General features: G+C 45.2%; 2 protein-coding genes and 1 long non-coding RNA gene across 8 annotated transcripts in view; 1 reads left to right on the top strand and 2 right to left on the bottom strand.

Moving 5' to 3' along the window:
- Positions 1-12,686, bottom strand: part of Psma6 (proteasome 20S subunit alpha 6) — a 30,358-nt gene extending 17,672 nt beyond the window's left edge. Inside the window, exon 1 of one of the 2 annotated variants that reach the window (XM_059279829.1) lies at positions 12,554-12,686. In XM_059279829.1, the coding sequence (XP_059135812.1) occupies positions 12,554-12,572 (19 nt within the window). In that variant the 5' untranslated portion in view covers positions 12,573-12,686. Of the gene's footprint in view, positions 1-446; positions 615-12,553 lie in introns of those variants that run through there. The other variant, XM_059279828.1, reaches the window with a different exon arrangement.
- Positions 1,161-8,556, top strand: LOC131924510 (uncharacterized). Of its 2 annotated transcripts, XR_009382921.1 has the most exons (4): positions 1,161-1,303; positions 2,097-2,159; positions 7,135-7,200; positions 7,748-8,556. It is a non-coding gene; the product is annotated as an uncharacterized LOC131924510 (long non-coding RNA). The 2 variants fall into 2 exon arrangements; XR_009382922.1 differs by lacking the exon at positions 2,097-2,159.
- A 2,076-nt stretch (positions 12,687-14,762) lies between the features above and the next one.
- The window catches only part of Prorp (protein only RNase P catalytic subunit), a 100,734-nt gene continuing 90,974 nt past the window's right edge, over positions 14,763-24,522 (bottom strand). Inside the window, exons 5-7 of one of the 4 annotated variants that reach the window (XM_059279817.1) lie at positions 19,751-19,899; positions 17,457-17,652; positions 14,763-15,010 (exon numbers count right to left, since the gene is read on the bottom strand). In XM_059279817.1, coding sequence (XP_059135800.1) covers positions 14,861-15,010; positions 17,457-17,652; positions 19,751-19,899 — 495 coding nt within the window. In that variant the 3' untranslated portion in view covers positions 14,763-14,860. Of the gene's footprint in view, positions 15,011-16,489; positions 16,647-17,456; positions 17,653-19,750; positions 19,900-24,522 lie in introns of those variants that run through there. The other 3 variants (XM_059279821.1, XM_059279819.1, XM_059279818.1) reach the window with 3 other exon arrangements.

Raw genomic sequence — 24,522 nt, 5'->3', positions numbered from 1 at the left:
CATCGAAAACACAGACATTTACATTACGTGCCATAACAGCAGCCAAGTTAGTTTTGAAGTAGCAACGAAAATAATTGTATGGTTTGGGGGTCACAGCATGAGGAACTGTATTAAAGGGTCGCGCGGCATTGGGAAGGTTGGAAAGCACTGAGCTAGGGGGACCCCGGAAGTCGGCTGGAGCAGGCAGGCATTACAGTGCAATACGGGGACTCTTTGTGTCTGGACGTGAGGCGCTCCTGAAGACAGCCAGGCTTTGGTTTCAGTCTAAACGTCCGCTGGCGGACGGGGACGGGAACACGAGACTGAGCCCGACCTCGACCCTTCTCCTTTGCTGGCCCCGGCCCTGCTTCAAGCCCCAGACTATGACTGGGGCCGCGCCTGCTCGCTCCAGGCCGAGGCATGACAGAGCAATTCGAGCGTCCCACGGGCGGCCCTGGCTCACTCACCTACTTGGTAGAGTCGACCCTCGGGAGAGAAAATGGTAATGTGGCGGTCAAAACCGGCGCTGGAGCCACGGGACATGGCGTTCCCACTATTTCAAGCACAGACTGCACCCCGTAGCACACACACACCGGGCACACAAGCCCCTCCCGGAAGTTATGGCTACTGCTTCCGGGGCACCGGCCGAGCGGCTTCCGCTCCGGTTTGCCTCTCAGGGTACCGGCGCTGATTCCGGGTGGGAGGGGGCTGCATGGTGGGGAGGGGGTGGGGTGTCTCCGGAGCCCCGCCCCTAAGTGGGCGGGGCCGCGAGCTCAGACACACCTCTGGCGAGCTTCTGGGCGAGTGGCGCTGGGTCGCGGCCGTTAGGGCTTTCTGGAGAGTAAATTGGCCCCAAGAGGAAGTTTTCAAGGGGCCCGCGGTACGGATTTGCCTATCTGTGACCTCAGGAGACCGTGTGATCACCGCGACCGTCGTTAGTTTGGGCGCCTGTGCTTGCTGTCCTGTCTTACTGGAGTTCTGGCTTTGTTTTTCCTAACCTTCCTTTTACCCGCCACTTCTGTTGTAAGATTTGGGGAGAAAGGATTGCAGCTGTAGGATCTGAAAGCCACTAGGAAAAACAAGTTTTCTTCTACCCTGGCAGGACCTTCCTTTGGACAGCGGCCCAGGTTTTTTTTTTGTTTTTTGTTTTTGTTGTTTTTTTTTTGGTTCGTTTGTTTTGTTTTGTCTTAAAAGTGAAATTGAGGTTGAAATACAAATAATGGGAACCTGAGGTTCAGCAGTCTTAATTGACCATGAGCAAGATCCAAAGAGCAGGAGCTTCATAGACCGCTGGCGTTGGATGGATACAGAAAAGTAATTCCAAGTAGGTGAAGTAGCTCCTGGAAAATTGGTGGCTTTTCAAGCTGAAAAATTCTGCACAGTGTGCACCCCAAGGCACAACTCCTCCTTAGCGAATATAAAATTTGAAGCATAATATTAAGCTATTTCTTCCTCTAGATAAAAAAGATTTATTCACACCAATATTTGTGACAATTTACTGCTGTGATACTGAACTGTTCAGATCTCTGGTATACTCTCTAAAAACACTTATTTTAAAGCAAAACACTTGAAGAGATTCTTCATAAGGAAGTTTTAATTTCTCGAGTTCACCTTTTTTTCTTCTTTTAGAAAGTGATGTATTGGGACTGGAGTGATAGCTCAGCAGTTAAGAGCACTAACTGTTCTTCCAGAGCACCTGGGTTCAATTCCCAGCACCCACATGGCAGCTCACCACTGTAAACTCCAGTTCCAGGGGACCTGACACCCTCACACAGACATACTGGCAGGCAAAATACTAATACACATAAAATAAGAATAAATAAATCAGGAAGTGAAGTATTAGAAAAAGAAAAGTATAAGCCAGGTGTGGTGGCGCACACCTTTAATCTCATCACTTGGAAGTCAGAGGCAGGTGGCTCTCTGGATCCAAGGCCAGCCTGGTCTACAGAATGAGTTCCAGGACAGCCAGGGCTACACAGAAAAAGAGAGAAAGAAAAGAACGCCCAGAACTGAAACACGGTTAAGAAAGTAGTCCATGTAAACAGCTCTCTGGAACACTCGGTACTTTCCAGCTCCAATTCCCAGTGTGCTGATAAGAGCTTGTCCTTTGTCTACAGCTCAGGTCCCTACGCAGACTCAACTCCTGACCTTTTGAGTACTTTCCTCAGTCTCTCAGGCAGGTAGGTGTACTGTAACTCCTACAGTTTGCCTTACCAGTCGTGAATAAGGAGTTCCCTGTAAGACTGCTAGGGGAAGGGTGCACTCCTTTAGTCCCTTAGTATCTAGATGTCTCTCAAATTTAGGTCTCACCCTGGACTCTTCTTTGAAGCTGAATTTCCCTAGTTGCCTCTGTCATAGTAAACAGACAGCTTTTCAAAACCCAAAATAGGTAAAGACAGAATTCTTCATCTCTTTCCTTCCAAGCCAACACCTGCTTTCTGTATTCAGAGTCCATACCTTGCAGCGGTCAATTCCTCAGCATTTCCTCCTGCTGCTCCTGATGTCTTAGCTGGCTGAGTATAATTCATAGTTGTATTCACTTTGTGGTGGCACCGAGACCTTTTAGGATGTGCTCTAATGCAGGCACGGGATTCTCCATGTATAAAACCCAGATATTTTACCAGCACTTGAGCAATGGCACCAAGACATGGACAGCCAGGTGGATGTTGCAGACCACTACCATCCCTCATCTTCACATGACCAACAGCAACAACTAGACATAACACCTTCTTCATCTTGGTGTGGATTTCATCACCATGGCCCCATATTTTCATTGTGCACCAGCAGGGAAGGGAACTTGCCAGCCTTAATTAGGCCTGAGTCCAGGATTTTTGGATCTGGGGATCAGAGACTTGGGGGACAAAAAGGCATCATCCTTTTTTGGCCAAGTTCTTTTCCTATTTTTTTTAAAGAATGTAATTTTTTAAAGTTATTTATTTTTATTTTATGTGTATCAGTGTTTGCCTGCATATCTGTGTGAGAGTGTCAGATCTTGGAGTTACAAACAGTTGTGAGCTGCCATGTGGGTGCTGGGAATTGAATCCAGGTCCTCTGGAAGAGTAGTTGCCGCTCTTAGCCACTGAACTATCTCCAGCCCTTTTTCCTGTTTCTTACTCTTGCTAAGCTTCTTCAGCACCTCACAGTCCGTGTGGGAGATGGCCACAGCCTTGGCCTCATCACAATGCTGCCAGGCCCCCGGGATGCACACAGAGAACTTGGGACAGGGAGTGGACTTAGACTGATGGTGCCTGAGAAGCATTTGCCCTCCTGACAAACAGCGCTACTGTTTCCAGAAACTTGTGGCACTTTTGCTGGTTCCTGTGCAGGACTTCCCACACTGCTTGGTTCAGAGTGTCTCCAGAGACTGTTTTTCCATGGCTGCTCACACTGGGAAAGCCAGAAAAACAAAATGAAACAAAACAAAAAACTTTATTTACTTCTTATGTTCTTTTTATCCTTACTCTTAAGTGTCAAGAAGACAAAAATCCATAGCCCTGTTACTGATACAGATTAACTCGAACAATGTCAAGCATATATAAAGCACTCAATAAATATTTGCTGAATGAAATGGATTAATCCTTTTATTTTTGGTTGTGAGGCTAGCCTTTAACAGCTGAACCAGCTCTCCAGCCCAAATGGATTAATCCTTTAGAGCATATAAATTAAGAACGTATCCCTTGGGGCTGAAAAGGTATCTCAGTGGTTAAGGGCAGTTGTTCTTCCAGAGAACCTGGTAGTTCACTACCGAGCACATGTTGGGCAGCTCACAACCAACTGTAGCTTCAGTTACTGGGTATCGGCCTCCAAGGATACTCCAAGGGTGGCATATTCATGTAAATGCAAATGTTTTGGTTTTTGTTTTTCAAGATAGGGTTTGTGTGTCTAGTCCTGGCTGTCCTGAAACTCACTCTGTAGACCAGGCTGGCCTTGAACTCAGAGATCTGCCTGCCTCTGCCTCCCAAGTGCTGGGATTAAAGGCATGAACCACCACTGCCCAGCTAACTTTAAAAAAAAAGTGTATCATTTTCTATTTAAATTTGAATTTAAATTCCATTTGCAACAGTTCTCATATATGTGACCTAATACAAGCTGATTCTCTTGCTAACTTGCATAATAAGATCTACTTTATGGGGGTAAAGATTAAACGAGAAGTACTAAGCAAAGTCCCTAGCATATGAGTACTTAGCAAATGAGGACTGTTAGCAATATTGCTTCCCATTTGTGTTATTGAATGCTGCTGATTATGCCTGTGACGTGACTCTCCTCCAGCTTTCTACTCTTTCTCCCACTGTTCAGATTTAGAGCCCTTTGGTCTACCCTGGGACACTAGTTTCTTGTGTCAATTTTTTTTAGAGCAATCTCGTGTTGCTTCTCTACCTAGATTCCTTTGGGTTCCCTACCGTCTGCTGAATGAAGCCTAACGTCCAGGTTAGGGACCAGGGCTGTTCATCAACTGTCCTCTCTGCTTCATCCCCCACTGCCTGGTTACTCCTCAAGGACCACCCATGCCCAGCCCCTCTTGTTGAAGCCCATCTCTACCAGTCTGTCTCTTTCAACCTTCCTGCCCACCGCATAGAACTCCTATCTTTTATTGGCTTGGATCCTCAAGAAAACGGTATTTCAAAAAGCACAAAAGAGAGTGTGTTTAACCATATTCAGCTCACAATAAAGACACGGGTGACTAGAATAATTCATGCTTTGGATGTTTAATGGACTGCCAATAACATTGGTCAAAGGGAAGCAGAGGAATTTTGTCTTGTAAGAAACAGAACCGAGCCGGGGCAGCGGAGGCACACACTCAGGAGGCAGAGGCAGGCGGATCTCTGTGAGTTCCAGGCCAGCCTGATTGACAGGGCGAGATCCAGGACAGGCACCAAAACTATACAGGGAAACCCTGTCTCGAAAAAACAACAACAACAACAAAAATAGAACTGAAGAGCTTCGACATCATCTGGCATCTGCTTGGTGCTGTATCTGTGGTCAGAAGTGCACACGCTAGGAACTTCTTGTTTGGGATCACAATCAATCATGCCACTTGGGCCTAATTAACTCTGTGCCAAGCAGTCGTCGGCACAGGTTTTGTGTGCCGCAGTTGTTGAAATCTTGGCTCTCGGACCATCCTCTGAGCCTCTTGATAAGGCCGCCCTAATTTCTCAATGTCAGCCACTGCACAGTTAAACAAGGGATCTAAATGGCATATGGACACTTTGTTATCTATGCGCTGCTCCAGAAAAGCCTGTTTATTTAGTTCTGGTGTTGCTGAAGGTTGGACCTAGGATCTCACACATGCTGAGTAAGCATTCTACCACTGAACTACACCCCCAGTCCAAGCAGGCATCTGTGAGTGAAATATTGGCAGCTGTATGGTTTAACTCCAAGAACTGCATGTCTAGGCTTCACCAGTTTGGCAGAGCTGAGCCTGGGTATCTCTGTATCCTCTACTACTCCTGGAATAGGACTTGGATCACAATAGTTCAATAAATGACTGTTATGCTTCATTGAAAACTGTGGAGACAAAGGTAACAACAGAGAAATGTTTTCTTGGTCATCAGTCTTTGGTTCCCGTGTAGATATGACTAGATTTTCATCACCTTGTACGAGTGGGATGTTTTAAATCACACACCCAACAAGGCCATGAGATTTCACAGATTCAAACAAATGTTGATCTCTTAGGGTGTGGCTGCATTTAATGAGGCCGAGAAAGAGGCACATATGATTTGGGATGGCATATTATAACATTTCCTTAAAGAAATCAGGTTTATTTTCAGTACAGACACTGACAGCTAGAATTAGAGTTTAGATGAGGCAGGGGCCACATCATGTGTTTTACTCAGCAGTTTAGCCATAAAGCAAAGAGGGCCTAGCATGAAGTAAGCATTAGACCATTCATAGAATGTACATTCTTACTACTTAGGATAACTGTGTTGGTTTTCTTGATCTGAAGAAACGTGTGACTAAATGAGAAATCCACATTTGAGATTTTTCCACAGAGTCAAATGTATTCCTGTGGGAAATCTTTCAGAAAAGACGAAACTCTGCCGATTCCACTGCAGAGGGAAATCCCCTGGAAGCGGGCTTCATGACATGCGCCCTGGGCAGCAGCTTACCCACTCAGCCAAGTGGACTTCCCCTGGCTCAGGGAGCTGCCACTGAAGTCTGGGCCGCCTGTGGGGCGGGCCTGCTGTCTCTGTGGAAACTTTGCTCTTCCTCTCGGCGCGGCCACCAAGTCAGACTTTTTGAAATGACTTTCTGGGTTTTTGAAAAGTTTTAGAGATGACTTGACATCTCGTGAGTCTTGGAAATTTTTCTGGGGGGCCTCCGTTCGGCCATGCCCCCACTCTCCCTGGGGATGGAAGAAAGTGGAAGGTAGGGGTTACCCACCAGGCAAAAGTACAAAGTGGAGGTGCAGCTTTCGGGTGACATGCTCAATGGCATGGTAGTCAAGATAAGAATCCTGCCCTTAGTGGGGTCTATAGTGAAGACCGATTTGTCTGTTATGCCCGAGACTCTGAGTTCTGTTCCTCCCATCCCCCCCCCCCACTCCCGTCTACCCCCGTACACAAAAAGTCCATAACTTAAAATACTCTCCCAGTAGTTTCAATGAGGCAGGGAACAGAGAAAAATGAGGTCTGTGGTTCCTTGTGATATTATCAGGTGTTAAAACACAATGCCCTGTGAATTCATCTCTATAACAGTTAAGTAGCCCAGGAGAGTTGGGATTCCCCTTAAAGGCAGCTGCAGACAGGACAGAGCTGCCTGACCAGGGAGAGGGATGTGGCATTCTGTCCCCCTCACTAGCCAGACTTTCACCATTCAGTCTCCCCAGAAGATTCCCTGAAGACAAGAATCTATCTGAATCCTCCCATTCATTTAAGAACAATCTCTCTGGTTCATCTCTGTCAGGCGGTTCTTCTGGTACCTCAATAGCTATGTTGGGATAGGTAGCAGCAGTCCAGTAATCCCCAATACGTATTGTAAAAGAGAAAAGGCAATTTATCTGTGTTCTAGGATCCATGAGCAGGAGACTGACAAATGAGAGGTCAATGTGGGCTGGGATGTGATTCCCGAAACGTTAATTAATTTAATACCTGCACTTTTTGTTTTAACAAAATCATGTGTACCCGTGTTTTGCCTGCATGCATGTCTGTGCTCTAGGTGCACACAGTATCCAAGGAGGCCAGAAGAAGTTATTGCATCTACAGGGACTGGAGCCACAAGAAGGTAATGAATTGCCATGTGAGTGCTGGGAATCAAACCCAGGACCTCTGGAAGAGCAGCTAGGGTTCTTAACAGCTGAGCCCTCTCTTTAGCTCCAACTTCATTATATTTTTAATTCATAAAGCCTTCAAACTCCTACCTGACAGGATCCCATTAAGCAGTGTTCCCCAGTCCCCCTGGTCCATGCTATTCAGGGTGGTTCTCTTACTCTCTAGACTAAAGGGGGCACAACACTGTCTACCAACACAGCACACTCGAGTTCTGTCACCTCCCTCTGTGCCATCCCCTTCCTTACCAGTCAATATAATTCTGTGCCTAGATTCTCCCAACATTTACCCAAAATGATAAATGCCATTCTTTGATTTGAAAGGGAATAAACTAGTATTGGTTCAATCCCAGGGTCATTTAACTATAACCAGCCACTGTCCCCTCTGCACAGCCAAGACCTTCACTTTGCTACTCACCCTTGGGTTTTAGCTATAACAACTTCACTATAATCATCTTAGACTTCTGATGTTTCTTTGGTTTTTCCAAACTGCCTTCAATGAAGACCCAGTGCTCAGCTGAAGTTTCTGGAAGCCAAGGAAACTGTGAATTCCTTAAGAAGTCTCAATGGTCTGCCCAGATACAGGAAGAGCCCAGCTGGCTTAGCCTGAACCGTTGGTGGTTTGTGACACACAGCTTCCCCTTAGGCATAACACCGGAAGTGTCTAAGGGCTCAGAGAAGAGCGAATGGTCCAGTGAAAAGCAAGCCAGGGAAGACAGAAACAAAGTCCTGGACTTTGAGCCCACGCAGGCTCTGTTTGGAGAATCAGGGTTTGAATCTGTGTCTTGCCACAGGCTACCTAGTGGTCACAACAGCGGTTTCTTCTCTCAAAAGGGAACATTCTGTCTCTAAAGGCAAAGTAAAAATAAGATGAACTACTACAATGAAAACAGAACCAATCGCTACTAGATTTGAACTCAGCTTCTCTCCGTGGGCAGGTTACCGGTGAACAAGGCTCAGTTTGCTGTATTCCCAGTAAAGAGCCAAGCCAAGAACCGTAACTACCTGAGCGCACTTGGTATTCCGAAGTGAAAGTCTTCCTTATTTCGAAAGAGGCCAGTTCTTACCCGCCCTGTCCACACCATTCAGCTGCGCCTGTGAATGGACAGGGGTGTGGGACGGCAAACATGCGCCAGGACGGCAAACATGCGCCAGTGGCCGAGACTGTCGCGGCTGTGGCGGGTCCTTGCATCTTGGGGTCTTTTAGATTTTCCTAGTTCCTCCTGGACCTTGCTTCCTGACTGAGGGATGTGGGTGGGGGACCAGGAGAGTCCAGAGCCAAGAGGAAATAAAACTCTGCAGCCTTCCCTTCAGCTGAGAGACACTTCCTCTTCTTTGAGGTTTCCGAATTGGCTTCCTCTAATTCCTATTTTCTTACCACAAAAGTGGCATCGCTGATGTTCAAAAGACCATATCCTCCTGGAGAAATTGGAGGGAGAGGGAGAATGCAAATGAATGAGGCTTCTGAACATTAAACAGGTATTTCATTCATTGATTTAGAAATGAGGCCCCCCCCCCTTGAAGTTTTTGTTTTGTTTTGTTTTGTTTTGTTTTGGTTTTTCCAGACAGGTTCTCTAGTCCAGGCTGGCCTAGAACTTGCTATCCAGCCAGTGCTGGCCTGGAATGCCTCATTCTCCTACATTTGTCTCCTGAGCGCTGGCTTAGGAACTGCATCCTGAACATCCAGTCCCTGACAGTTTTCTCCTCTAGCTACTCTGCCATGATGTGAGAAACCCAAACTTCACACCAAGTGCGTTTTGTTCACAGTGGTGAAACGAAACAAAAACAAGCAGAGACAGCAGATCTAGACTTTAAAACACTGGAGTGTGAAAGCCTCTGGGACGCTGCCTTCTAAGTACACAGCACGTTACAGTCCAGCTACCCCAGCACCACGCCCCAGTATAGATGTCTACTCAAGAAATCCAATTCATTTCAGCTTCGGTGGGTGACGGGTTGCTAAATGGTATGATTAGGAAAGACAGTAAAGTTATTTTTTATTTGTGAAGACAGGGTCTCATGTAGATTTGCTATGTAGCTGAGGCTGGCCATGAGCTCTGATTCTCCTGCCTCTACCTAATCACAGTGCTGTGATTAATAGGTATTTGCCAACATGCCGGGCTCTAAGAAGTTACTATGTTTTGGTCAGGGAGGCGTCAGACACCATAGACTTAGTTTCTGGCCAGCCAGCTCACAGAGAAAATACCAGGAGCGAAGGGGGAATTCGCTCAAAGGAGAAGTGGGCATGGGAGGTTGAAAATCAGGAAGATATTTTCAAACGACTTCTCCAAAGTAGTTCAACAACGTAACTGAAACATGTCTACTGGCAAGAAACAGCTAACTGCTCTGGAGACACAGATGAACCAAGTAGGGTCAGAAGCTGGGAGTGTGTGTGAGGGTGTTCAGAAGCAGAGGAAGAAAACAGTTTGAAAGACCCTGGATGCTAACGGGGTTTATGCTCTGGCTGGAAGGCAACAGGGAGACCTTGAAACTTTTTTATTGTTTTGGGTTTTTGTTGTTGTTTTTGAGACAGTGTCACAGATAACCCAAACTGTCCCCAAACTTGCTATGCCAACAAGGATGGCCTTAAACTCTTGATTGTCCTGCCTTAACCTTCCTAGTGCTGAAATTACAGGCATGCATCACAACACTTGGTTTTTGTTTGCTTGCTTGCTTGCTTGCTTGAGGCAAAGTCTCATGTAGTCCACGATGAGGATGACCTTGAACTTACTGCTCCTCCTTCTCCTGAGTGCTAGGATCACAGGTGCATGCTGGGATCACAGGTTTGTGCTAGGATTGACTACAGGTGTGTGCTGGAGTCACAGGTACATGCTAGGATCACAGGTACATGCTAGGATCACAGGTGCGTGCTATCACACCTGGCTCACGTGATAACGGGGCTGCACCCAGGGCTCCATGCTTGCTAGGCTGAGCTACAACCACAGCCCAGCTGGTCGGTGTTTTTGAGCAAACGGAGTAGAATGACTGGAATTATGCTTTGGACAAATAAACTATGTAGGTGAAGGCATATGAGGGCATAAAGTGAAGAAAGCAGAAAAAAAAAATCTTCCAGACGTTAGCTTCCCACCCCATTATTAGTCATAAGCAGGGTTTCTGTAATAGGCTAAACTGGAGACTATCCACATGCTCATCAATACGGAGTAAGTTGGGGAAAGGGCAGAGGGTGTTTCTGGAGCAAGTGTGAGACAGACTGTAACAGGACAGACGGATGTTTGTCCTCCCCCTCCTCCCTTCAGTTTTTCTCTTTCTAGTTGATATGTCTAGAAGGTTCCATTACATCTTTGCTCCCCTTAGATAACACACACTCCTAACAAAAGCAATCACAATTCAGAAGTCAGACTATGCAATTCTGTAACAGCAATTCCGAACAGAGGCTGGACAGATAGGTGACGTGCTTGCCTCAGCAGCATGAGGACCGGAATATTATCTCCAGAACCAACATAAAAAGGCCTGACAAGCACCTGTAATGCCATCGCTGAGGAGGCAGACACAGGAAGATCCTTGAAGCTCATTGGTCAATCTAGCTGAGCTACAAGCCAATGAAAGACCCTGTAATGAAGGGAGTTTAGTGTTCCCGAGGATGACAACTGAGGTGGTTTTCTCTCTTGCGCGCGCATGCGCACATACACACACACACACACACACACACACACACACACACACACACGAAAAATAAACGTAAAAAAAAAAATCTTGGCCAGGCAGTGGTGGCGCACGCCTTTAATCCCAGCACTCGGGAGGCAGAGCCAGGCGGATCTCTGTGAGTTCGAGGCTAGCCTGGTCTATAGAGTGAGTTCCAGGACAGGCACCAAAACTACACAGAGAAACCCTGTCTCAAAAAAACAAACAAATAAACAAAAAATCTTCTTTAAACTTGGAAATCCTGGGTTGATGAGATGGCTCAGGAGGTAAAGGTGCTTTCTACCAAGACTGATGACCTGTATTCAGTCCCTACATCTTCTATATGTGCCGTAGTATGTGTAGGCTAAAAGGACCAAGGAAAGAACACCCAGACCCTGACTTGATCCCAAGCCCAAGACCAGAACCAAGAAAAAGAATCCACCAATCCCTGAGCTTGCCCTAAGACCAGGCCACCCTGGACAACTCCACCCTCAAGAAACCCTATATAAACCCTGCCTTCTGCTCAGTTCCCTGCGCTTCTTGCCTGAGCAGAGGCGGCCACCCTCTTGGGTCCTTCCCTCCCAATCAATCTCTTGTGTGAGGTTTGTTGTACAGCGTGACTTTGTGGTATTCCTTGGCTCCTGACTGCCAGGATACCTTGCCCCTCAGAGCTGTAACACAATGGAATTCTGCTCCAAAAAACAAAGTCAAAGAGAGAAAGAGAAGGCCATTACAAAGAGGGCTAAAAATCACTAGGGTGAGAGGTGGAGACTGTGGTGATTCTGGAAATTAAAGAAAAACATTCTATTGACATTCGCAAAGCACAAAATGTTCAATAATGATTTTCTCACATAAACTTCCCTTTGGGCCTGGATTAACAGCAACAAAACCCACATGATTTGCTCTGAAAAACAAAAGGCTCTTTATGTTCTTTAGAAGTTCGCTTCACAAACACAGCCTGGCCAGAGGTTTCTCTATGAGCTGGAGATCAGAGGGCCTGACTTGGAAAGGACCCGTCTCATCAAGGATGTGACCACTCCTGCTGGAACAGACCAAGTGCCAAAGGACGTGGCCTTTTACTCGAGACAGCTTCTGGGAACAGTTTCTTCTGAACATGAGCAATCCTTGAGTAGGAGTTTGATAATGCAGATACAAAAGAATCACGTTGCACTACACAGAACGGCCTAGTTTAAGTCAGTTAAAGTCTTTTTTGTTTGTGTTGAGACAGGGTCTCAAGCAGCTGAGGCTGACCTCGAACTAGCTAAGTAGCTAAAGATGACCCTGAATTCCCGAGTCTCCTTCCTCCAGCTCCAAGGGCAAGGGTTATAGGCCTTTTTTTTTTTTTTTTTTTAAACCACATCTAACTCCCGGTTGGCTCTATGAATTTACCTTGTTATGAGTATATGACAATGTATATGAAGAAAACACTGCAGAAGATTTCTAGAACAAGGAAATGGGCATATATGTACATAAAACTGGGTAAACATGTATGCTGCCTTGGTCTACATAGTGAGTTCTGGGCTATAGAATTGAGACCCCGTCTCAAAAAGAAAAGGAACCTTGAATTCTAGGGCCAGGTCACTAAAGAGGAGGACAATTCAAGAATGACTTCTTTCTTTCCAAGGGTCCACTTCTACAGATTTGAAGCAACAAGGGCCACAAAGAACTCACTTTTTCGGAGACTGGCCATATCCACCACCAAAAGAAGCTGTTTCAGGGGGGTAGGTCCTCTGTCCCATTCCCTCAGCCCAGGACTCCACTCTGGCCCAGAAAAGCCAAATGGCCAGAACTGCCAGGGATTCCGCTGGCACCTAGTGGACACGGACATTCTATTTTTATGTAGTCACAGACAGGCCAAGAGGCCTTCTTTAGTAATGGACTGAATATGCAGATGGGAGCTGAACTTGACCCCTAATAATGTTCTGCTCAGGTGGGAGTGATGAGGTTGTCCCACCTGACCTAGAATTTATCTAACAAATTTGAGATTCAAGTTGCTAACAATGACTTCTGAGGCATTTGCTTCTTGGATTAGATTTTAAATAGTACCCAAGAGATGAATGGTATTCAGTTCAGTTTAGTCGAGAAGATCTTTTCTTGCCAGAGTTACCACGAGTCTTTCAGACATCACTATTAACATAAATGCTCAGTTATCTGCGTGCGCGCATGTGCAGGCCAGAGGGCAACTCCAGCGCAGTTCCTCAGAAGCCACCCTGATTTTTCCGACAGGCTCTTTTTGGCCTAGCTCACCCGAGTAGATAGTCGGGGTGCGCAGTCCGCCTGTCTTGGATCCCCCCAGGCTGGCATCCTAAGCACATGTCCCTAACCTTAGCTTTTCCATGTGAGTGCAGGGATCAAATTCAGGTCCCCGTGCTTGGATAGCACTTTACCAACCGAGCCCTCTCCCCGGCCCCTTTCATGGCAATTTCAATAATTCAGTCTAAGCAAGCATGGAGGTTCATGGCTGCAACCTAGAACTTGGGAGTTCAGGCAGAAGCACCTGGATGGCAGAAGGTTCCTGGCCAGACAGGAATACATTGCTCAAGACCCTGCTCAATACCCTCCCCCACCACCAAAAAACCACCCCCCCTTCCAATCACCCTCACCACCAAAAACCCTTTACACAGGTGTGGTGGCGCATACCTTTAATCCTAGTACTTGGGTGGCAGAGGCAGGCTGATCTGTGAGTTCAAGGCCAGCCTGGTCTACAGAGCGAGTTCCAGGACAGTCAGAGCTGTTAAAAAAAAAATGGGAAAAAAATTTTTTTCTTATAACCAGAATAATTTCTTTAAAAATAAGCCACATATAATGTCCCGGGTCTGCAGATACTTGGGAGGCTAAAGCAGAGGAGATAAGTTCAAGGCCTGCCTGGGCTATGGTATGTTCAAGGACAGCCTGGTTAACTCAGTGAGACCTTGTCTCAGAATTAAACATAAAAAACGGCCCTGAGCACAGCCTGGAGGTGTGAACAGAGCTCACTACATAGTTCAGGGATCTAGAAAACAAGGTCCTTAGCATCTTCCAGGGCTCTCCATTTACAATCATGTCTAAATTTATTTCTTTACTTTTACATTTCATTTATCACGTGTGTGTGTGTGTGTGTGTGTGTGTGTGTGTGTGTGTGTGTGTATGGGGGGGGTGACACACTTTCATGGAGGCCAGAAGACAACTTCTGAGTTCAGTTTCTCCTTCTGCCCTGTAGGTCCTAGGGCTCAAACTCAGGTCGTCAGCCTTGGTAACACACACCTTTATCCACGCAGCCATCTTGCCAGCTCAAAATCCTGTTCTTTTTTTTTTTTTACAAAGCGAGTTTTTATTTCTAAAACTTTGCCAAAAAAACTTCAGACTTTTTCTGAATATCATCTTGGAATACCATATCATACCAATACCATGATCCACTTGGAAAGGTGTATAACTACAGTATAAAACAAAGAAGGGCCAATGGGTAAGCCTGGAGGGTTAAGTCAGCAGGAACAACTGTGGAGGGCTGCCTCTCCCCCAGTTACGTGAAGAGCTGCCCGGCAGAGGAACAGGCACCGAGACTCTGTGCTAGGACCCCCAGTTTTGGATAAACCTCTCGAAACAACGGGGGGTGGGGGTGGTGGTGCACTAATTATGAAAAGATGCTATTTTTTTTCATTTAACTCAGAAGTCAGTTTGTCGGGCCAGGGCTGCACACAGTGCAGCTGGTCAAGCGCTCGCCCTGCATACATGGAGCCCCATGTCCCGTCTCCTGCTCTGCACACAGCAGGCGTGGTGGCCGCTCCTGTAATCTCGGCACTCAGGAAGTAAAGTTCAAGGACTGAAGCTACTAAACAAGACCCCGCCTCAGAAACAAAACCAGACAAAGCTAAAACCCCATTTGCTGCTGCAAACCAAACAGTGCTACTAAAATCTTTTTATTTTCAGGAAGGACAGAGGTCATGCCTGAGATGAGCATGGGTGTAGGCTCTCCGCCGCCAGCAGGTGTCCGGTTCAAATTCAGCACGGGGCGGGCGCCTGCGCCTTTCCCTGGAGGCACAGCCATTTGGTGGGCACTTCATAGGAGGACCTCTGCACCGGGTCTTCATCATACGGGATGTGCCAGGAGTCTCCAGTTGTCTGAACCACTGTGTCATAGCAGAGAGGGTCCTGGGAATCAGAGAGCCAAATGGGAGAACAACAATGGGCTGGTGACGCCTTTGGAAGAGCACTGTGTGCTATCTGACACTGGACTTCCTTCCTTCCTTCCTGTGCATGTGGTGTATGCACATGTACGTATGGATGCACAAGCCTGTGCGTGCACAGAAGCCGGAGACTTCTACCGCTTTCCACATTATTCCTTTGAGGCTGGATCTCTGCCTGAACCTGGAGCTACTGGGTTTTTGTTTGTTTGTTTTCCTAGGTTGGAGGCTAGCAAGCCCAAGCAATCCTCCTGTCTCTGCTCCATACACTGCTGAGGCTATCGGTATGTGCAGGAACACACTCAGCTTGTAATGTGGGTGCAGGGATCGGAACTTGGCAAGCACTAACCACTGAGCCATCTCTCCAACCCCCACAACAATAAACAAAATAACATAGAAGGGGAGCTTCATTTTAAGGCTAAGGGCTCTCTATAGGAGTGTCATATTTGTAAGTTATAGGGCTGTTTCATTGTGTTTATTGGTTTTTTATGAGTGGAAAAGAGAAAAATTAAATGTAGAAAGTAGAAAAACAGTTCTCTCTCAAGATTATCTTGAAGTGAATCTCAGATGTGTACTTCTAGAAAATGTTATTTATTTTGTAATTCTAAGATCAATGCTATCACTAGCCTCTCCCCAGCACAGACATTAGACAGAAATGGTAGCAAAGTACCCAGTAATCTCAGCACAGGAGACGGAGACAGGACAGTTTGGAGGCCAGCCTGGGCTACTTAGAGAGTTTCAGGCCTGATGGGGATACATGGGGAAAGCTTAGCTGATTAAAAAATATATATGCATGCATATATTAAAATACATATATGCGCACTTGGGAGGCAGAGCCAGGCGGATCTCTGTGAGTTCGAGGCCAGCCTGGGCTACCAAGTGAGTCCCAGGAAAGGCGCAAAGCTACACAGAGAAACCCTGTCTTGAAAAACCAAAAAAAAAAAAAATACATATATGCACGCATGCATACATACGTATCAGTCTAATCAACAGTTCCCCAGCCTCATCAAATTTCTGTTTGTATCTTCCCCATTATTACACATTATATACTGTATTTTACAGTCTCTTTGTTAAGTGGGCAGTAACAGGGCTGTTGCCTTCTGAGAGCCTGGGCTGCTCACAGTATCCTTCAGTCAGAGCTTCCCTTCCCATCCCCATTTTCACTGAACTTCTATTTCTCCCTTTTTGTTGTTTTTTCTGAGGAAACCAGGTCAACTGTTTTGAATCATTTCCCATAATACAGTCCTGATTTAATAATTGATGTGATGTCATGGGATACTCTTTCCTATGAATTTGTTTTGCATTTAGCTTATTTTTTAAATTAATAAACTTATCTACAGTACCGTGTGCAACATGTTTTGAAATACACACATGTTGTGGAATGGCTACTCAAGCTATTTAATATGAGTTACTAGCTTTTTATTTCACAATGAGAAAACTTAGAACCTACTCTCTTAGCAATCTTAGGGAATGTAGCACACGGGCTGGGAGAAGGCTCAGTGCATTGCTCTAGCAGAGGACCAGAGTTCGTTCCCAGGCCCCACACTGGGTGGCTCATAACTGCCTGGAGCTCCAGCTCCAGAGATCCAGGATCCTCTTGTCTCCTTAGGCATCAGCATGGATGATCAGACACTCACACCCACACCCACACAGATGCATAATTAAAATGAAAAAAGAATACAATACATTAACTGGGTCTGTAAGTAACATAGGAGGATTGTAAAGTCAAGATCTACCTGTGTTCAGTGTGCTCAAAGCTAGCCTGTCCCAAAATAAGTAAAATCTGGGCTGGGGATGTAGTTCAGTGGTAGAGGACTTGCCTAATATGTGCACGCTTTGCGTTCAGTCTCTAATACCACACACACACACACACACACACACACACACACACAATTAAAAACACAAATGTGGGGCTGGAGAGATGGCTCAGAGGTTAAGAGCACTGACTGCTCTTCCAGAGGTCCTGAGTTCAATTCCCAGCAACCACATGGTGGCTCACAACCATCTGTAATGAGATCTGGTGCCCTCTTCTGGTGTGCAGGCATACATGCTGTATACATAATAAATAAATAAATCTTAAAAAAAAAAACACAAATGTAATTTAAATTAAAAACTAGGAAAAGGTGTTTAAAGGGAAAAGTATGACAGGATAAGAAGTTTCAAGCTAGTTTAAGTAAACAGGAAGATGGAAACACACAGGTGTCTAAGTATAGGTGAAGGCGCAGTTTCAGATGTTTTAATTTGTCGATCAATTTGGGGTCGGCCTGTGACAGATGCTCTTTCTAGGAACCGGCTAACTACCAAACACCAAAGTAAAACAAAAGCGAAGTATTTAGAACTTTCAACATTTTAAAAACCGTGCCACACTCTTTCCTTAGACAAGACTGTCAGCATCACTTAGACAGAGCCCACACCTGGAGAGTCAGTTGTGACCTTCTGAACCCCTTCACGATTGCCAGCTGGTGGCCCTGCTGCCACTTGAAGAAGAGGTGCTGAGTGTGCGCGTCGGGCAGGCAGGCCTTGTGGTCCCGCATCAGGTCTTTGGTGATAAACTTGCAGTGACTGCCTGAGTTCAGGGTGGCGTACAGCAGGAATGGATCGTCCTCCGAGCTGCAGCAGACAGAGGGAAGAACAGTCAGACACCAGGGGGCAGAGGGCTTTACAGCCCCCAGTTACTTCTCTTCGGACTTTCCCTGGGGGTGCCTCCGATTTCTGGAGAGTGATCTGAGTGACCCTCGTCAGGCACCCAGAGTCCTTAGTTGGTGACACCACCTGAAACACCGGAAAGCCAGGGGAGGAGCTGCTAATGCTCGAGACTCAGAAACTTTCAGGCCAGCTTCGGCTACAGGGTTGTGACCTTCTCCAAAAAACAAAAACAAAAACAAAAAAAACCACCGAGGTTTTATGTGGAAGAAGATGAGTTAATGTCAGAGCAGAGTCACATTTACATGGGGATTATGAGGACTCACTACCTATGCTCTGTTTTATGTTTGAAAAGGTTTGTTTGGTACATTAATGGAGAACACAAGTTAACATTAAAAGTATAAATATTTATATCCAGAGACATAGGAAACTAGTGAATCAATCTTTATAACAGAGCTTAGACTTTCAGCAGACACATTAACTGCAGGCCGAGGTACAGGCCCCAAAGCAGGCACCAAGACCATTCCCAAGAGACTTCTGGGTTAGAACACATGATTCATCCAGTTTCTTTCTACAAGAAACATAACAATGATGATCGTAATGAACATACAGGCTTTCCATGAACTTGGTGCCGGATTTCCTGTGTTATAACTATTATCTCATTCACCCTCCACAACAACCTCATGAAGATTACATATGAAGTAATACCTTCCCAGGTGGGAGAGGCAGGTCTGCGATCTGAAACAAGCCTACACTCCTGATGCTTACCCACAATGCAACAGTGACATCAAGAAGATCAAGGCTTTTGCTCCTGAAGCAACGGAAATCCTCTTCTCGGCTTGAAAAAGTGGTTTGGTCTGGGATTTGAGAGAGAATTGGCCTCCCGCTTCATTCATCAAGAGCCATTTGACCCTTTCAAGAAGAAACTCTGCGTGGGAGCCTGACGAACTTTGGGTTCTCACTTCTGAACTAGTGAGTCCTAGACTCAGGGCCGAGGCACACACACATTGCAGTGATAACCAGGCAAGGCTGCAAATCAATGAGCGCTGGCCGGCGTAGGTAGGAAGACCTTGAGGACCCTGAGGGTGTGTATGTACAGTCCAGGATCTCCCACCTTCCTGCATAGCTGCTTTCTGTTTATGAACCGCACACTGTGGGACTAATCCTGTTCACGTTCCTTCGGCTTCCTGGGAAGCTATAGCTCCACGGCAGTTTTCTCTCTATTAAATCCAGACCCTTTGTGAGGTCCTCTATAGTACGGTCTTTCCTCCACTTTGACTTGCCTTCCCCCTTGCCTTCCCCCACTTTCTCCCCCCTTTGCTAGACAGGCTCTCATGCACCCCAGGATGACCTCTGTACAGCAGAGGATGGCCTTGAACTCCTGATCTTCCTGCTTCCACCCCACAGGGCTGACATCACAAGTGGTACCACCACAACTGGGTCCACGTGGGGCTGAGGACAGAACTCAGGCAAGTTTTCTACCAACTGAACTGCATCCCAGCCCAGATCCCTTCCTGGTCACTGTTCTAACCATCCACACTGGCCTGCTTACTTTACCAGTGTCCAGCTTACTCCTATGCCAGGACGTTGGATCTCTGCTGCCCCCTGTATGAGGGATGAGCACTGTGAGGTGAGGAATCCATCCCACCTCTCCACTTCCCACAGCACTGATCACTGGCTACCGTGAGGCTGTCTGGTGGCTTGTTTCTGTGAGGACTAAAAGGTCAGGGGCTTCGTCGTCGTCGTCGTCACTAAGAACAAGCACTGTGTTCATACTTGTTGAGTGTCTGCTGGATGGTCAATTTAGGGTTTTATGGTGTGTATTCTAAGTGCTAGCCTCACTCCTGACTCTCCTCCTTCTCTCCTTCGGGCTGATTTCCTCATCTATGTAGAAGTTTGCTCTACTGTAGACACTCTAGCTTTATAAGCTGCCTCCAACCCATTTTTGTTTTTGTTTTAAATGAGGTTGCATGCACACAGGCAAGCGTTCCACGTGACAGAACAGACAACTAATAAGTAGATGGCCGGAACCCAGGCTAATTGACCTGTTCCCTCCAGTACTCACATGTTATCAGCAAAGAAACAGTGGGCTTGCCTCTGCACCTGCTCCATCTCGTCCTTTCTCCACCTGGAGCTTGGTGTGAGCATGTGCTTTCGGCCCAGGACCAGCAACTGCAGATTCTGCTGGGCTAGTTGGGAAACTACACCCAGGAGCTAGAAAACACCAAGAGCCAAACACAAAAGTTCAAATAACTGGACAGATTCTTCTAGCTGTTCCTTCAGGTGAGTCTGAGTTCTGAGCAGGAAGAGAATAGTTCTTAATTTCCCACCTTTCAAAGCCTGAGGAAAATGATAAATTAATGTCTTCTTTGTTGCTGTTTAACAAGAGCTCTCAAGTAGCACAGGCTGGCTTCCAGCTATGAAGTCAAGAATGACCTTGAACATTTGACCCCTCATACCTCCACTTACCGAGCTCTGGGATCATAGGCATACACCGCCACGGTCAACTTGTAAATGGATGCCTACCCCCTGCCCAGGTCAGGCTGCACTGGCTCCAGGTGTGGGTTTCTAAAGACAGACTAATGAAGCTGAACCCTCGAGATAGTGATGGGACTCAGAAGTCACTGCCCCAATTTTGAAGCAAAAAATACTATATATATCTATATATCTATCTATATCTATATCTATCTATCTATATATATATATATTTTTTTTTTTAAACAAATTTGTTTGTTTGGTTTGGTTTTTCAAGACAAATTTCTCTATGTATCCCTGGCTGTCCTGGAACTTGCTCTGTAGACCAGGCTGGCCTTGAACTTAAAGACCCACCTGCTTCTGTCTCCTGAGTGCTGGGATTTAAGGCGTGCGCCACCACCGCCCAGCACTATTTTCAGTAATTAAAAAAAAATTTTTTTTTTGTAATTACACTCATGACATTAATTACACTCATGATATTAATTATATTTGTGGTATTCATTGATTACATTCACAGTATTCATTTAGTAACTATATTTATGATATTCATTAATTATATTAATTGTATTGATTTATTACATTCATGATATTATGTCCTGACACTACTGTCCATTTGTAGGACTTTTCCATCACACAAAACAGAGATTCTGTACTTAGGAAATCATTGCTCTATATTCCTTTCTTCTCCATCTTGAGATAACATCTGATCTTTCTATCTCTATGAATTTGTATATTCTATAGTAACACAATTCTATAGTATTTGTCCTTTTTTAAAATGTAAAAACATTTTATGTACAACTGCAGGAGAAATAATACACAGATAGCTTGCACATAAAAACAGGTTATAATTCAAAAGTCCAGGGTTGTTTTAAACAGTAAAATATTTTCTCTGTAGAAAATAGTAAAAATGATAACATTTCCCAATATACCCTTTTAAGACAAATGATAGCTGAATTACACATATAAATATTGATTCTGGGATACAGAAGAAACCTATCTTCATCTGTTCAGAGAGCTATGTTTTACTTAAGTTGTGTAATTGAGATTCCTATTCATCTTTTCCTTCACTGTGTGATTTATGGCAGACATTTTTCTGTAAGCTAATCCATAATCTAAAAAGATTTTAGCCTCCCCTCCTGAAAGTACAGCCAGTATATTCTTTCATCAGCTTGATACAGTACAAATTCTTATCCTAATAGTGAAGTGTTTCCCTGAGGCTTGCCCTGTGATTGGGCAAAACCAAAACTTATTGTAAGGTTTCTCTATGTAGCCCTGGCCTTGCTCTGTAGACCAGGCTGGCCTTGAACTCAAAGATCCGCCTGCCTCTGCCTCCCGAGTGCTGGGATTTAAGGCATGCGTCACTACTGCCCGGCATTGTTTTCAGTATTTATTTATTTATTTATTTATTTATTTATTTATTTATTTATTTATTTATTGTGTATATAGTATTCTGTCTGTTTGTATCCCTGCAGGCCAGATGAGGGCACCAGAGATGAGGGCACCAGATCTCATTACAGATGGTTGTGAGCCACCATGTGGTTGCTGGGAACTGAACTCAGGACCTCTGGAAGAGCAGTCAGTGCTCTTAACCCCTGAGCCATCTCTCCAGCCCCTGTTTTCAGTAATTTTTAAAAGAATTCTTTTTTTTTTTTTTTTTTTTTTTGAGACAGGGTTTCTCTGTGTAGCTTTGTGCCTTTCCTGGACCTCACTCTGTAGACCTCGAACTCACAAAGATCCTCCTGGCTGTGCCTCCCAAGTGCTGGGATTAAAGGCGTGTGCCACCACCGTCACGCCAAGAATTCTTATTATTGTTACTGGTGGGGTTTGCCATAGTACACATGTGGAGGTCAGAGTACAACTTTGTGGGGTTGGTCCACTCCTTCTACTATTATGTGGGTCCTGGGGATTGAACTTGGGTCACTGAGGTAGTGTTTAGCTGAGTGTTGTAACACCTGCCTGTGATCCCAATACTCTGGAGTCTGAGGCAGGAGGATCACTAGTTTGAGGTTAACCTGAGCTACACAGCAAGATCCTGTCTAAAACAAAACTCCCAAACATAACAAAATGAGAAAGGATGGATGAGGTACTGTTCCTACAGAGCACCAACGCTGTCTGCATGAAGCAGCTCCATACCATCTGTACTGTGTATTTGTGTATCTGATGTTTACCCTGGGTTTTCGTTCCCTCTACTCTATTACTAATGTGATTTTAAAGTAGCTGGCTTTATTGACCCCTAACTACCAGTTCTAGGATGAAAATAAACGGATACTTGTCCACTGAGTGAGTTAGTATACAAGCAAAGAAGATGCCGGAACCAGCATGGAGATCCTAACCGAAGATTTTCCACAGGTAAAATGTAGCCTTTCGGCTGGGCGGTGGTGGCGCACGCCTTTAATCCCAGCACTCGGGAGGCAGAGCCAGGCGGATCTCTGTGAGTTCGAGGCCAGCCTGGGCTACCAAGTGAGTTCCAGGAAAAGGCGCAAAGCTACACAGAGAAACCCTGTCTCGAAAAACCAAAAAAAAAAAAAAAAAAAAAAAATGTAGCCTTTTGTAGGCCACCAGGATGACTCAGAAGGTAAAGGTACTCGCCATCACCCTGGCGACCCAAGTTCAATCCCCAGATCCTACATAATGGTGGAAGGCGAGGACCCACCCCACAAAGTTGTCTTCTGACCTCCACACGTGAGCTGTGGCAAATCCCCCACCAGCAATAACAATAACTATAATTCTTTTAAATTGTTTTAAAATATAATTTGTGCTTCAAAATTAGGGCAGTGACTTCTGTGTTTATTCAATAGTTACTTTTCTCTATATGGAAAACATGGGCATTTTCATAGTGTACAAAAATTTAAAGACATACTGTTTCTAGTGAGACATTAAAAAAATTTTCCTTACTTGCCTATTAAGCCTAGGAAAAGACAAGTTCTGACTGTACACATATTTGATGGTTAACAAACACGTTGTGATTAGCTGAGGAATATGCCCAACATTGGGTGCCAAGCATGTCAGTCCATGCCTGTAACCCCAGCACTTAGCAAACTGAGGCAGTTCAAGTCCAGACTGGACTATGTCAGTTTCAGGCCAGCTTGGGTTATAACGAAAGACCCTATATCACAAAACGAACAGCAACAATGATGATCGTAAACAAAAAAGTATGATTCATGACTTTGAATATCTTTAAAGACATTAAAAGTGCCTTTCTTTTAGAATGTACTCATTCCTGGTGTGTGTGTGTGTGTGTGTGTGTGTGTGTGTGTGTGTGTGTGACAGTGCAAAGCTCAGAGGACAACTTGCAAGAGGTGATTCTCTTTTTCCACCATGTGTGTGCCAGGGATTGAACTCAGGTTATTAGGTGTAGGTGGCATCTCTGGGGTCCTCCAATTCTTTAAAACCACTGAAATTACAGATTATTTTCTATGAACATAGATTCAAAGTGGAAACTGGACCCACTAACAGGGATGACAATTACTTTAAAAATTTGCAAAAAAATTACCATAAAGTTATTATAAAAATAAATAAAAAATGTTAAAGCCAAGAATGGTGCTTCACACTTATAATCCCCAGTATTTCAGACGCTGAGGCAGGAGGTTCTCCAATTCCAGGCCAGCCAGCCCCAGCAACTCAGGGAGAGCCTGTCTCAAGTACGACACAGGGCATGTTGGCTTGGTGGTGGAGCGCCTGTCAGCCAACACGAGCTCCATTGGTCAGTCCTCAGCACCACAATCCAACAACACAACCCCACACCGCTGACTGGTTTTCAACTTTCTGCGTAGCTAGGAAGACACGGTCTAAAGAAAAACACAACTGAGTTTCAGATGTGCTCTTACTCAGATAAACACCCCCAGTTCACTAAGGTAGAAATTAATAAGGAAAAAGAGAAAGCCATAGGTTCAACTACTCTGGGACACCACCTTGTGCTGGAGAGGGCTCTAACAATTTTGTGAAAGTAATGAAAATAAGAGAATAAAGACTTTTTTGTTTGTTTGTTTTTGGCTTTGTTTTTTAAAAGATGACTGGGTAGCAAAGGTAACTGGCAATGTAGATGGTCTGGCTATGAAAAGCCTCTGGAGTAAATTGCAAGCTGGACCTAGTGTGCTGGCTCAAAGTCATGGGCATACTCAGAATAGCCAAAAAAAAAAAAAAAAGAAATTTAACTTAATTGTATGCTCCATCAAAAATAAAACAAGTCCGGTGTGATGGTGCAGGCCTGTACTCAAGAAACGGAGGCACGAGTATTGTAGTTCCAGGCCAGCCTGAGCTACACAGACAGACCTTGTCTCAAAATCAAAACAATCAGATCAACCTGGGACTGGATTTGGAGCTGTGTATCGTCATTAATTACTATACATGTCTGAATACAGC

Source organism: Peromyscus eremicus, chromosome 14 (assembly GCF_949786415.1).
Source record: "Peromyscus eremicus chromosome 14, PerEre_H2_v1, whole genome shotgun sequence".
Lineage (NCBI taxonomy): Eukaryota > Metazoa > Chordata > Mammalia > Rodentia > Cricetidae > Peromyscus > Peromyscus eremicus.
The sequence above is the reverse complement of the archived record's forward strand: the minus strand, read 5'-3'. Positions and strand labels throughout refer to the sequence as shown.